This window comes from Cotesia glomerata, linkage group LG1 (assembly GCF_020080835.1).
Source record: "Cotesia glomerata isolate CgM1 linkage group LG1, MPM_Cglom_v2.3, whole genome shotgun sequence".
Lineage (NCBI taxonomy): Eukaryota > Metazoa > Arthropoda > Insecta > Hymenoptera > Braconidae > Cotesia > Cotesia glomerata.
The window spans coordinates 3,020,417-3,035,925 of NC_058158.1; the positions used below are offsets into that span (position 1 = coordinate 3,020,417).

General features: G+C 28.6%; 1 protein-coding gene across 1 annotated transcript; it reads left to right on the forward strand.

Annotated features, from left to right (window-relative positions):
* Positions 1 to 309: 309 nt before the first annotated feature.
* LOC123261586 (EF-hand domain-containing protein D2 homolog) lies at positions 310 to 11,839 on the forward strand. Its single transcript, XM_044723268.1, has 4 exons — positions 310 to 969; positions 11,051 to 11,198; positions 11,485 to 11,619; positions 11,696 to 11,839. The coding sequence occupies exons 1-4, from the start codon at positions 800 to 802 to the stop codon at positions 11,828 to 11,830; spliced, it is 588 nt and encodes a 195-aa protein (XP_044579203.1). The 5' UTR covers positions 310 to 799; the 3' UTR covers positions 11,831 to 11,839.
* The last annotated feature ends 3,670 nt before the right edge of the window (positions 11,840 to 15,509 follow it).

Here is a 15,509-nt window from a genome sequence, read left to right on the forward strand (position 1 = left end):
TTTCATCAATTTTAACTCTATATTATAAATGTTCATAGCAACGTCTTGATTAACATTACAATTTTGTGCAATTGTGCACCATATATTATAACAAATATGAGTTGAAACCTTTTGAAAGAAAAAGAATAATTATTTTTCCCAAATATTGTTATTAAAATAAATCACAATAGAGATGAGAAAAAAATTAATAATAATAAACAACAATAAAGTATGATAAATAAATAAATAGGCAGCTGATCCCGAAGAAGGCGCAGGCGCTCCCTTGGGCCGGGAAATTGCGAGCTGGGGAGGTCAGCGTTCAAGCGCCAGCTGAGAGCTGAGCAGTCTATTAGTCCACGCGCGATCGTTGCAGTGTGAGCACGTAAACTTGTGTCAACAGACTGCACACACAAACCATAAATCACAACAAACAAACAAAAATAAAGCTTATCAGTACCTAAAAATAATTGAAGCAAACAAGCACCAAGAAAAAATAAATCGCAGTCAATAAATTATTTAAACAAAAATAAATTTATTTCGCTGATTAAAGTTCTCACCGCACAGAGATTGCGGTTGTAAAAAATTGCAGGAGGTCAAGAGGAGTGACAATCGATATAAAGGTCCCCTGACTCGTTTGAAGGTCACGGATTTATTAGAATCTGCGCTCCAGACTGCTGAGAATTCACGGGCGACCTTGAGAGCCTGGCCCAGGACCAGGACGAGAGGAGGAGAGGGTGTCAGCCGAGATTAAGATAAAGGAGCTGGACTCTTGAATTCGGTAGAGCCGAATCGCGATAAAAGGGACGATTAAATTATTATAATGCCGGCAGACGCGGAGCTCAGCAATATCCTTAGCAGAAGGCAAAGAATTAACGAGGACTTAGAAGAAGGAAAAGAAGTTAAAAAACAGTACAAATTTGTCAACGTATACACCGAATTCCATGAGTTATCACGCCGAGAGATAAAGCAGTACGAGCAGACCTTCAATAGGTATGTTTACATTTTATAATATTTTGTTAACTGTTGCCTAATACTAGATATTTTGTTGATAAAAAACACCCATTGTGTGAACCAATGTCAGGTAAATCAAACATAAAAAAAACTACGTAATAAACATTCATGGAATTTGAGAGAAAAAAATCTTGAATCAAAAAAATAATTTTTTAAGAGTTTTTTACAGTCTTCAATTAAATAGTAAAAATTTACTGAAATTATTAAAAATTTTTTTAGTTCAAGATTTTCTCATGAAATTTGTTATCAGCGTTGTGTCATTAATTTTTTAAAATTTGTGTTCGAGCAAAGTGAAATTTTTGATAGTATATTTAATGGAGATTTATCATTGTATACATATGCAGTGTTAATGTTTTGAAACAACTTGTCACAACACTGATTAAAAACGATTCAGAAGATTAAATTTCCATCTAAAAAATATTCCATAATAATTTTTTTCCCTAATAGTTTAACTAGTAATTTTCAATTTAAGTAACAAGTAAAGAAAAACACTTAATTTTTTACTGGGAAATTTTCTTCAACTATTATTTATTATGGTCAGTAATTTATTATTAAATAATAAATTACTTGAAATAGTAGAGTAGTATTTATTCCATCTTGAGCCAACAATTGTGAACACGAAATTAGTAGTTGAATTTTTTTTTGTATGTATTACGGTTGAAATATCTATCGATAGCTTCCGTACAGTACAAAGATCTGTGCAGGTGTTGTAGATCGAAGGTCGACTATTGCTTTGTATACTGTTCCATTTAACCCGCTGACTTATTATTGTCTTGGAATTGTTGTAGGTATACTTTATTCTTAGCAATTTCTTTGAAACATTCAATTATTGTTCAGCTTCCGGACACGTTTCTGCAGATGTAATGCATTACGCTCTCTCTTTCTTTCCCGCACTACCTCAATAATAAAATTCAATTTTTTTTTATAATTTATAAATGTGCCTCGACAGATATAATGAACCAAAAGCCTCTAATGCTTACAAATAGGTGATTATAAATTCTCGAATTAGTTAATCCACGTTAATATTTGTACAGCACATTCCCAGCTTTACCAAGTGTCGGATTAATTTGTTTGCGGTCTATATTTAAATTAACTTACATATACCGAACATCAAAATTAATAAAACTGCTTACAAAAATTTAAAACCCGCTTATAAAATAAATTTAATTTAAATAAAATATTAAATGTTAATTTTTTTTTAAGAATATTATTATTATTGTAGTTTAAATTATTGATTTAAGAATGAAAGCAAATAAATTTAATTGAATAAGGATAAAAGATGAGAAGAAACATGTCACGCGAGTTTTTCGTATACTTTCTCTCAATTTGACAAGATAAAAGACACTTAAATATACATGACAGTGTGTAGTGTATCTGTTACCGGACCCAATTCAACCGATACAATTATTTATAAATAAATCCTGATCCCCTCGTAACTTTTATTTAGCATTTGCTCTTTACTCTGCTGTCTGCCTTGCCTACTGTACTCCAATTCGTCGAAAGCTCGTTTACGAAAAATGATATGTTTATAGCTTCATTCCAACGCATGAATATATACGTTCAAGTCTATAAACTCTTGTCTATTCAGTTCTTTTGCTAATTAAAGTTTACATTTAATATCACCCTAAACTTTCTACAATAACTAACCGCTCTTGTAATGTATACACGATTGTTCCCCGGATAGTTATTGCTATTATGTTTATACTACATGCAGTTATATTTATTCAAATTGCTAGCCTTATAATAAAACCATAACTCTTTTATTGTAACCGTTATAAAATTTATTAGATTTGAATTATTTTTACAAAGCATTCCATTTTATTTAAGTTATTCAATTGGAACATCTCGATTTATATAATACGTATTATCTGTGGATTAACTGTCAGATCTTTTATCTTTTATTTATTTTTTTATTCAACTATATCAGATTTACTGTTGTGCCCGATAACTTTGCTTAAAATTGGCTGATTTAATTATAGAGATTCCATCAATATCGATTAGTTGTTCGTGTTAATAAAATATCTTTCATAATTAATATTTCTCCCTGAAGATAAAGCGCGATGGTATCTTTCAAGATTTATAAAATTTTATCTCTCACGTCGCAATGATCAGTCACTTTAAATCTAAAAAAAATACGAATTTCAGATGTCAAATTTATGTCAAACGGTATTAATAAAAAAGTAAATCCAATTTCAAATATTCTCAACATAAAATCTGCATACTAAATTCCCTGGGCGGTCAATAACCTGGACTTCTAGAAATACTTTACCCCGATGACTCAGAAATATTTATATAATTCATCTAATTTTCATTTCATTTCATAACAGTGCCAGTAACTTTAATCAATACTGCAAAATAGTCCAAACTGTGTCCGTTCAAATGTTTAGTAACTAAAAATAACTACGTTAGAAAGATTGTAAACGTCATCTTATAATTCTGAAAAATCGCAGGAAACACCTGGCTAAAAATTTAGTATTGTGCTCCCAAATTCCTAAAAATATACCTGACCGACAAAAATCTTGTGGATCATTGTTGTCTGCGTCAAATGAAAGTTTTACTTCTGAAGATTGAAGATTTTAAAATGTCCTTGGTAAAAATAATCACCAAAGAAATTTTTAGTGTTTTCTCCTCAACTTCAACTTCAAAAGGCATAGTATGGATGTATTCTGTACTCGTACAAAACTCAAAATAATTTTATTATCTCCAATAAACGTGAGTGCGTGACATTTGATATCGCAATACAAGTTGAGTAGCTGCATTAGCATTTATAAGTTGCGTACAATAAAAATTATTATAGATCATTATTACTCTTGGAAATGTGACACATTTAAGATTCATAACATAAAACTATCATATGACAGATTAACACCGTCATAGTTGTCTTTCTGCACTCACATAGTAATCTACAACCAAACACTCTGTTCGTATCTGAACATCCGAAGACTCGGTTGTGTCTTGCGTCAAGCTTGCATACAATAATAGCGCTAAAACTTAGTACGCATGTGGGTACTCAGTCCGCTCAGCTCTACTCATCTAGACAACTAAGCGCACATTATTATTATTTCCACTTATTCTTATAAGTAAAAACCTGTTGTCGTTAATCCTTTCTCAAGTACACCCACACGGAAAAAAAACTTTCCGTATATCTTATATCGCGTTAATTTTCGCTATTCTTGTTTTCACGGTCGCTAATCAATGGCTAGTTAACATCAATTATCATTTTATTTTAATTAAAATCGTCATCCATAACAATTATTATTATACTGTAAAAAATCGAAAATGAACTAGGCGTAATTTTTTACTCCGCTCACTCGGAGTCTCGGAGTAAAGAAATAAAACTCTCCACATACAGAGTATAGCTGGAGTTCTTTTTTTAGCGTAGTAATTTCGAAGTAAATATGGAATTTTTACATTAAAATAAATTTTGATTAGTTGAAACAAATTTCATATACCAAATTACTAATATATACTACAAACATTTTATCTGAAGTTGGAGTTTGTAAATATTATTTTTCCAAAAAATTTAATTTTTGGAAAATTGAACCAAATTTTTATAAAAATTATTTTTTAAGTCTTGTTGATAAATTCTAACGTAAAAAGTAAAAAAAAAAAAATTATTATTATTATTATTATTATAAAGAGAATTTTTTACTTATAAAAATTTTTTCATTTTTATTTAATGAAAAAAGAGAACTAACTCCGCAGAATTTATTTTATCAATAATATAAATAAATGCCTACTCTGAGTTCATTTCACTCCAGACGAATTGAATCAATTAAAAATTATCCACTTCGAAAATTTTTTATCGTGAATTATTATTATTGTCATCAATAAAAATTTTTAGTATTTTTTTCGCCAGCAAAGAATTTAATCAAGTGAATCAACAAACCCGGACGATGTTAAACCGCGACAAACTAGATAACGATTAGTGACAACTGTTTGTGTTAACAAGATCTATAACTCGACTGACTGGCTCCCTGACCTCGGAGACCCACGAACCGGGCGCTTAACTTCCTGGTCCCGTTTAATTAAAACGCTGCAATCAGGTTGTTCCCCTTGTTTGCCCTGATTTTTCGACATGACGTCTGACTTCCCTTCTCATCGAATCACACCTAAATAGTGTATTAAACAATAACTATCATTGTCATTGATACGGGTAATAAAAAAATTATCCTTCTCACTTTAAACAATCAAACTATGTATATCACATTATACTTGTAATACCCAGAACGATAGTGATATCAATCTCAATTTCGATGTTAATTAATTATTCTCAGCGTGAGTCTACTCCGTTATAAGACCGATTTATGCACTTTGAATTGTAAATAGCATTTAAAAATTTAATTTAGTGCTGATCTATTTTTGAGCTACGAATAAATAGAGTAAAGTTTCAAATACAAGACATAAGTAAACAAATAAAAATGATTAAAAATTGCGTAATTAATTTACAAATTAAAAATTTTTATAAACATATTTATTTATTTTTTGTTGTCAAAATAGAACTGTCATAACTGATCTGCTCTCTCGTAAATATTTTCGATGCAAGAAAGTATTAAAATAATTCCGGTTATTTTGGAAGTGCATTAAAATTAAAATAGTATCATATTTACCTACGCGAAGCTCTCCTGCCGTGAGCTCACGGAAATTTTAAACCACGTAAATAGCACATACATCTCTTCCTACTGTATGTAATAATACCCGCTCTAAATTTGGTCATCTAGAATAAACTCGGTCGCAATTAATAAATAAAAAAGCTCTATATTATTTTTACACCGGCGATAATGTGTAATGTGTGACAATCAATTTTAATCGATGTAATGAATTTACTCGTCATATTCATATGACACTACCGATAATGGTTTTAATAACTAATGGCATCGCAACATCAAGAAAAAGAAAAACAATTAAAACCCATTATACCAGGTGTTAATGAATAATTCCTATAAGTACACTGAAGTAATTAAATTAAAAAATGATAAATTGTTGCAATGACTTTCCTCGCATTCATAAACATGAAGTAACTCTCGTTTTTGCTTTCTATTCATGAGTTTTGTCGGATACAGAACAGAGTAACGTGAATTAAATGCTAACGACAAATAAAATGAAAGTACACCCGTATGGATTTAAAATATATTATCTCGTCATGTCGACGGAAATCGGGAATATACATAGACGTCCATCGCATGTACTCACTTAATCAATCGAGAAATTGACGAGAGATAACGTTGAAATTAAGAAACCGGAAAAAATCCAAACTTACACATTATTTCCATTTACACTAACGGGATAAATAAAACCTGTAATGTGAGATTGCATCCACTTTTGCCTACTATTTGCTGTCATTTTTGAGAAATCCAATAAGTAGTACACTTTAACGGAGAGAATTTATTTGGGAGCGATAAGTCGGATTTATTAAAACTTTATTTACTAAGGAATAAAATATTCACTGTTATTTTTTCTAATAAACAATTTCTTAACTATTAAAAAATCCTATTAGTCGAAGTAAGATCTGTCAGTGAAAACAAAACATTTAAAATAATGATAAAATAATTATAGTAATAAAACTAAGTGCCCCAATTTGCATAAAAAATTTTTAAAATAAAAATATCATTTAAGGGCTTTGTGGTCTTCGTAGTGATGAGTTAGAGCCATAAATTCGACAATAAATATGACTTTATACCTTTATATAATGGACTTTTTACGATTGTATGACCATAATTGTCAATCCGAAGGACAAAATGTAATTGCCAATAAAAGAAAAATTCCATCGTTTTATTATTAAAACTTTTTTCTTGAGATTTTCTCTTCCCACTGTTGTAATTGCCCTCATGTTTATGTACACTAATATATGTAGATAATATATAATTTGCATTGAGTTTGTGTCTGTATGTAAAAAATAAAAACAACTTGATTCTTTCTCTACTTTCTTGGGTGTAGGTGAGATCACATTCGCTTAATATGTGTATACATTTTATGTCTATTGTCTTCCGGGGATATCACGTACTCATATTTCCATTTTTAGACACTCGATTCTTATTCTGTACGCTCTAGCCATTAGCGATTTATAGACTCGCGTGCTCCATAAACTAATTAAAAACTCCGGGCAATGGTTTCATTCAAAAGTTGGAAAAGTAAAAAAAACTACAGTAAACTATTGTTCAATTTTAATGAAATATCCGAAATCAATGATTCAATTTATTTATATTTATATTTTGCAGTAAAACAAAAAGTATAGAGTAGATTCGCAGTTTACGTTCTTTTATATAGTACGGAAATAGCTAACTGATTAAATGAAACACTTGAGTGCAATATTGAATAATTTATACTCTAAATAATATATATTACAACCCATAGTAGAGTGTTTGCATTATTAAACCAACACGTTAGATGATTATAAATTAGTCAGCACTCGAGTGATAAATTTGTAATTTTAAATAAACGGCAGTTTTTTTTTTTTTTTTTTTTTTCAAATTGCCACATAATAATAACGGAAGTAATTGAATGTTTTCACTTTTATTGTAGTGAAATTTTTATACTCAACAATATGATGATGTTGATCATCTTATTACACGCAATTGATAATCGAAAGTTTAATTATGAAAGTCATCTAATAAGATCTTGCATCTTGATCTGATTTTTTATTATATAGATCCTTTAATTATATTGTGATGCATAGAACTGTGTTCAATTTTTGGAAATCATACCGGAAAAATTTAATTCAATTACCAAAATTGGAAGTCAGTTTTCATTTTTAATCATTTATTTCTTGGAAAATTAAAATATAGAAAAAGGCAAATGATAAATCTTCTCAGAGAAGATAGATTAATAATTTTGAGGATATGTAGGCAATAGAAAATACTCAACTGGTTGTCGAGAAAAATTATAAAAATTTTTTCAGAGTTTGCTTAACCAATTTATCGGGAAATTTAGTTTTTTTTTTCAAAACTTAAGGTGAAATTTTTTTTTTATATAACTTGAAATTCAACGCTTAATTTTTTAAACTTTAAATAATTTCTTCCTTTTTCGTCCTTGTAAATTTTATAAATATAATGAGAATATTGTCTAAATAATTAAAAATTATAATGTAAAAAATTAAAATTAGTGATAATTGACAAATTTTTTATTCTTTTCAATTATAAAAAAAAAGTTAGCTAAATTGTTTATAAGTTATTAGATTTTTTTTCAAAAAAAAAAACGTCTGCATTAGAATCTTACGATACATAAGAAGTTTACCAACAAACCAACGTCACCGAGAGTTCACCTTGACCGAGTTCTGAGAGCATCAACATTAAATCTATATAATCTGCTCGGGATTCTCTCTCATTGCAGATCTTTCTTTGCGATCAATACAAAATACTCCGTATTCACGCAAGCGTGATTAGCAATTCCAATAAACAATAAAAGCGTATTTTTGTTACAATCGAAAATAAAAATATTTACATTTTACCAGATAAAATCAGCCCACATTTACTGTAATATAAAACTAGTCCAGACGACAAAGTCAATATTGCGTGATTGTTTATCAGTATTAATACAAGCGTATCTGTAATTATTGCTCTACTTTACATATTCAGATAAAAACATGCAACAAATTATTTATGGAAAAATAAACATACTGTTTAAAGGACATTAACGAAATAATTTTAGGATAAGGTTAATTAAAAAACAGTTCCCGTTAAATTATTTCCTGTGTATGCAATGCAAGAAGAAAAATTAAAGGAAAATCAATGCACGCGATGGTATTTCAAGGCTTCCAAGGCTTATCGATTCCCTTCTCGCCATTCAGCTAATATGTGTGCCGAGACCTTTTATTTACCACGTTCACCGTGATGCACTTTGTTTATTATTATCTTAATAACCTTTCGAATTAAATTCCTTTTTACGTTCGAACAAAAAAACTGAATGAATAAAAAGAGGATCATCGTAAAATTTATACTATTATATGTTATCTCAGTGTTTAACACAACTGAGCATGATAAGATAAATAAATATTTTACCTATCTATACAATGATTGTAGATTTTCTACCGATATATACCTCGCTAGATTCTCGTAAAGTTGTAATAAAAAATTTAATATTTTCTTGATGGAAAGATCTGGTACAAAACTTAATGCACTTGAATAAACAGAACAAATGCTAAAAAAGTTTAAAAATCTTTAAAATAAAAGATCGAAATAAATTGAAAAAATTACTCAAGACACTATTAAAAAAAATTGACTAATATGATCGAACGGATATTCAATAGGGTCTTACTTTTCATAGATAAGAATGTAATGAAAAGAAATAGGTCGATCAATACACTTGTTCAAATTTAATTGTGATTACATCTCTACAGAACAATTAACGTTAAAATTTTTTCAATTAAATTTTTTCTGTGATTTTCTTCAAGTCTGCGGTGACGAAATATTAGAAAGAAAAAAATCTCTAGGTCAATTTTATCAAATAATATGCAATGAGTAATTTATTTATAAAAACAAAAATTGTTTGATGCTATCAACATCATCGGGAAGTTGAATGAAATAAAAGATTTCTACTAATAAAAATATTTACTCAGTAGGTGTCGAGTCCGGAAAAAAAACATATAACTCAACAGCTGCACTCGCGCTACATAACACGTGGGACCAACTTTTCCTGCAGTATTATTGATCACTTACAAATTATATGTATATATTTATATACACGTTACTTATAGCTGATATGACTGCCTACGTTTTACGTACCCATTACATCGGCTGGTTCTGTTCCTCGGTCAAGTTTATTCTAAATTCATTTAAAATGCAACTTTACTTAATTGATGTCATTTCATCACAAATAAAATTTTTTTTGAATTTTCAAATTTTTGAATTAAATTTAAAAATTTTAGAATAATAATAATGAAAGACTAGCATTGCAAAAATGCATTAGATAATAACTACATCGCATACTAAAGTTATAGAAGGCGTGGGTTAAGAGATGATGTGAGAAAAACAAAAAATTTGTCTACGTCTGCAAACAGGATTTATGATGCAGCGCATGTTTTAAATTTTTTACATACTCGCGAGGAATAATAAGACGTAATAAAAAGCGGTATACAAATATATCATTAATCGCGAGTGGTACCAGGAATTGATCCTCGAGGCAGTTGTCGTAAAACTCGTAATTAAATTTCAATTATACATGTTAATCAGAACAAGAATATGTATGTTTAAATAAATGTATTAAATTAATATTTGATTGTAGAAATTAAAAAAAAGCTAAAAAAGTAAATGAAGGAATTTATAAATAAATAAATGCTGCATGTATTTATATTATTTATATAAATCCAGCAAGATAAAGTGGCTTTAAAATTGCTGGCGAAGGTAACTGGTTTTGTGCAAAACACGTAAGCGGAATATTAAACAGTTCAAGTACTTGGCTATTACTGATGTAGCGTGAGTTACCTCAAAAGCAGTACAATTATTTTCGCGAGCTATCGGTGTCCCGCAGGTCATGGATAAATATTCTAAAATACCCTCTATTATTTTCATTATCGTAATGTTTGTTGGTTTAATTTTAAAATTCTTGAAGATCTAATCCATTTTAAAGATTTCATCCTTTATCTGAATCTTATTATGTCTCTCAATGATTAATTTTTTTCTTTAAAAATAAAACCTAATCAATTTTAACTTCGCGTTATTATGTAATTAAACAGTACGATTATGGATAAAAAAATATAGATCACATTTCTAGTGACAACTACGTAACATTTTTTGCAAGTACGCGAAACGTTTCGAAACTTGAGACCTGGAACCTTTTACAGAAATCACTGGTCTGAGATATATTTACTTTGTACTCTGTACTTCGCATTATTGAACTCTTTCGTCATTACATTACATTAACTATCGGTTTATTTCACGTGTGATTGCTTCGGACTACTTTACAATAAAATTGTCAATCAATTTCTTTCACGACAATCTGTTACGTCATTTATCATTATTGTTTAATTTACTCCGTGTATTATACTGAGACTTTCTAATCTATAATAGGAGATTCGTTTTTGTAGTTTTTTTGTTACTAATAGAATTTTTATTTTTTTTTCTAGATTTGACGATGGACGTGATGGATTTCTGGATTTATCTGAGCTGAAAAGAATGATGGAGGTGTTGGGAGCACCTCAAACTCATCTGGGACTTAAAGCGATGATCAAAGAAGTTGATGAAGACGATGATGGTCGTATTTCTTTCCGCGAAGTAAGTGTTAATTTTTTTTAACTTTTATTTTAAAAATTTCTAATTATTAATTTAATGTTTATTTTTTTATAATAATATTTAATATTTTGATAAATATTTAATAATTTAATTTAAATACAAAAAAATTATTACAATCGAAATTTTTATGTTTTTCATTTAAATTTACGAAATTTTATCAATAAGGAAATAAATTCTGCAATTTAATCACCGGTATTTTTTATAATTTCTGAATCATTTTTAAAGTGGAAAAAAATTATTTTTAAATTAACCAATATTTTTTTTTTAGTTTTTACTGATCTATCGCAAAGCACGTGCCGGAGAATTGGAACAAGATTCTGGACTTGGTCAATTAGCTCGACTTACTGAAGTAAATGTCGATGAAGTCGGAGTAACTGGTGCTAAAAATTTCTTCGAAGCAAAGGTAATATTTCGCTATTGAAATAATGAAACTTAATAACAAATTCACTCTTGAGTGATTAATTTTTTATTTTTTATAGATCGAGGAATTGCGAAAGTCAAGCAAGTTCGAAAACGAAATACGAATGGAGCAAGAGGAAAGAAAACGCGAAGAAGAAGATAAAGCAATGAGACGTGCGCAATTTCGTCAGAAGGCTGCTATTTTTAATAACTAATTTTTTAGTTTAAAAACTACCATAATTTACGATAATATATCAATTTACATGGTAAATATTTAAATCCTCGTTGAATTATTTGGAGAATTTAATCATCGTTATCGTAAATTTACTCGCAAGAAATATAAAAATGTATTATATTGGTCTTTATAGCTTTTAAGATAAATTTTTAATGTATTTTTATAGTAGCGTTTAATTTGTAAATTTTCTCAATGCTACAAGATTTATTAACGCATGTCTATTATATGATTAATTTTTTACTTGTATTATTTATATTATTTTTTCTTTTAAGGCAATTTTAAGATTTTTAGTTACTTTAAAGGAAATTTTTTCAGTTAAGTTTTGTATTTAAAGGTTGTACGCTTTGTGTAATTAATTTGCAATCTCATTTCATTAATGTACCTAATAAGAGTAATAAGTGTTCGAATCATATATTTTATTGTAAATGTCTAAGCATCGTGATAAGAAATATACAAATATATATTAACACATAATGTGTAAAATTGTTGTTCTAATAAAAAAAATATATTTGAAAACATAATATTAGTTTCTTACTTACCAGTGATGATCATCGGTTTGCTGTAGCGCTGCTGTAGAGCATCAAGTAGTTGATGACTTATTATTTTATTATTAATATCACTAATCACTATTTTGACACTAATTACTAATCAATAAGCACTATAACAATACTCACTATTAAAACTTACTACTTATTAATTGTTACTACTGTTATTAAAACTTCATCTTAACTTTTATCACGGCTATCATGATTCAGTTTTAGTTTTTAATTTTTTTTGTTCAAAATTATAAAATAAATTTCTATCTGTCACTGATGTATTTTAAATGTTTACAATGCATAATAATAATTAAGAGTGCCGAAAACACCATGATCGTAAAAATAGATGTGATAATTTTATTATGATTTTTTACTATTAAATTATATAAAATAAAAAAATATTATTCATTTAGAAAAAAAAAGAATATATGAAAAAATGTTCTTAATATTCATCACAAAATTATGTTAAAGTAAATTACGATACAAGTAATTCATGATTTTTTATTTTTATGAGTAACTATTTATACTTTAAACAATTTTGATTAATCCATCGATTTAAAAAAAGGGCCTTAATGAAATAAGCCTTATATTCACGAGGAATGAATTGAAAGATCTAATATTCACGTGACGAGGATTTTTTTTAAGTATCCGTTATTTTTTATGATTGAAAATCTAATATTGTTAAATTTCTCCGAATGAAAATTTTGATTTTTAATAAACAATAAATATTTAGTATGAAAAAACTAAAACCATCATTATTTAATTGCAAGTTCTATATAACATATGATCATATTTTTCCTGATATTTATTTACAAACAAAACGAAAAGACTTTCAGATTTACGCTGAGTTTTATATCAAAAAATTATTTTTATCATTAAAAAATGAAAATTATTTTAGCATATATTTAATCATTTTCAGAATTTTATAACAAATAAATTATGGCAAAAAAAAATTGACATGTAGAAATCTTAAAAAATAAAAAATGCTATTTTTTAAAAATAATTTTTTGTTAAATACAATTCAAAAATTGTTAAGTGATAACTTTAATGTCATGATTAAAAATATGAAGTCTGTTAAATGAATCGATATCTGACTTTTGAATCATAATAAACAATGACTAATACTGTACGATAAATATATATTTATACTATACATACATATAGGTCATGTTAATCAGCAATTTATACTCGAAATATCTAATTAATTACTGACTACTTGAATAGTCATCCGATTAATCGAAATAATAAAGAATTTCATTAATATTGACAATAAAATCAAGAATTAAATATAATACTAAAGTTAGCCTAGAGGTTGGTAATAGCCTAGTCGGCACGGTGCTTCTAATAACGTAAGCCTTTTTTATGAAAATCAAGTTTCTTTTTTAGGCTAACTAGTATAAATCATGTATTAACACTTTATGTATTTAACACAATAAGAATAAGAAAAACTATATTATTTACTTCACTATGTACAGCCCCTGAGGCTTATCAGGTATTAAGAAATATCATTTATGTTATCCTCTATGAGAGCCCGTATGGGCCAGGTAGACAATTTATTTTAAGTAACAGGTCTTACGTTTATACCTGTGAATTATGTTTATATCTATGTATCAATGATTTAAATAAATAAACGCTTGAATAAAAAAAAAAAAATAAAAAAAAAAAGTCGGCTCGGTGCCCGCTTTTCGAAAGAGTGGGACCCGGGTTCGATCCCGGCATGCACCAATATTTTTCAGTAATTATATTTAAAAACATGTGCGTTACATTGCCAGCCTCTGGAAGTGGCAGAGATACCCGGGCGGCACACGCCTGACTTGGGCGATCACCCATTTAAGCAACAACTTGAATGGGTGACCACTCTAGTCGGCGTTGGCTATCGCGAGGGATCTCTGCACACTAGGAGAAGGGCCTAGTGCTCCAGTGGTCGATAAAGAAGAGTTTCTTATCAATCACTGTAGACTTAACCCAACTCCGACTGTACTAACATGGGTTTTCTCGGTTTTCTCTGTGGTTTTCCCATGTTACTGTTCCAATAGCCGAGTGGTGAGGATCAGGGTGAATACGGTACAGAAGGCACAAATCGGTCCACAGCCGCAATGATAAGGCAGTAACCCTGTTTAAAATTTCCAATAGGATCCCATCAAAAGCGACAAAAGCCACTTAGAAACCCATAAATTTTATTGGTTTTTAAGTGGCTTTTGTCGCTTTTGATGGGATCTTACTGGAGATTTTCAACAGGGAACTAAGCAAACGATAAGGCTTAGGAGTGTAAAGGGGCGTTATCACGCCTATACACTAGAAAATCTGTAACTAACTACTAGAGTTAGCCGACGATTTTAATTTTTTGATTTTTTTTTTGATAATTAAATTAGAATAAAAAAATATTTTTTTAAAATTGCACTTACAGTTTTTAAAGTTTTTTACACGTGAAATTTTTGTTCTATTTTTTTTAATCATTTTTTCAATAAAAAAAAATTCTAAAAAATTTTTAAATGTCGGCTAACTTAACTTTCATAAATTAAATACATATTTACCAACTAGTCTAGAATTTTCGCAAGCTGAAAATAAAAATTTTTTATTGAAGACATCGGACATTTTTTACGGATAAAAATATATAATTTATACATCAAAATGATACTCGACTGCTAAAGATTGCTTTTAAATATATATTTTCATTAATTATGACAATTTAATAATGAAAATCATTTAAAATACATCTGTGACACCCGCGCAGCTTGGTACTATCGACTCCACTGACGCCATTTTATGCGCCGACTCCCGCTTGAATTTCGGCAAACTTCGAACTTTAACGGAACAAGATCTGAAGATATCCCGCGTAGTTTAAATAAATAATTTTTTTTCTTAAGTTAAAAATTTATTTTTTGCTTAAAAATAATTGAATTTTTAATTGCAATTACTAATTTTGTTGTAAAAATAAGAAAATTAAAAAGTTATTCTTGTAATTAGAATAAACTTACTGCGCCATATTTTACTTTGAATGATTGAGGGTCATTTTTTATGTTTTTATGAACTTAATGCGTGTTATTGATGAAAAATATAAAAAATAATGTACTCATAATTGTAAAAATTTCTGTTTTCCAATTTTATAGCTACTTATTAATT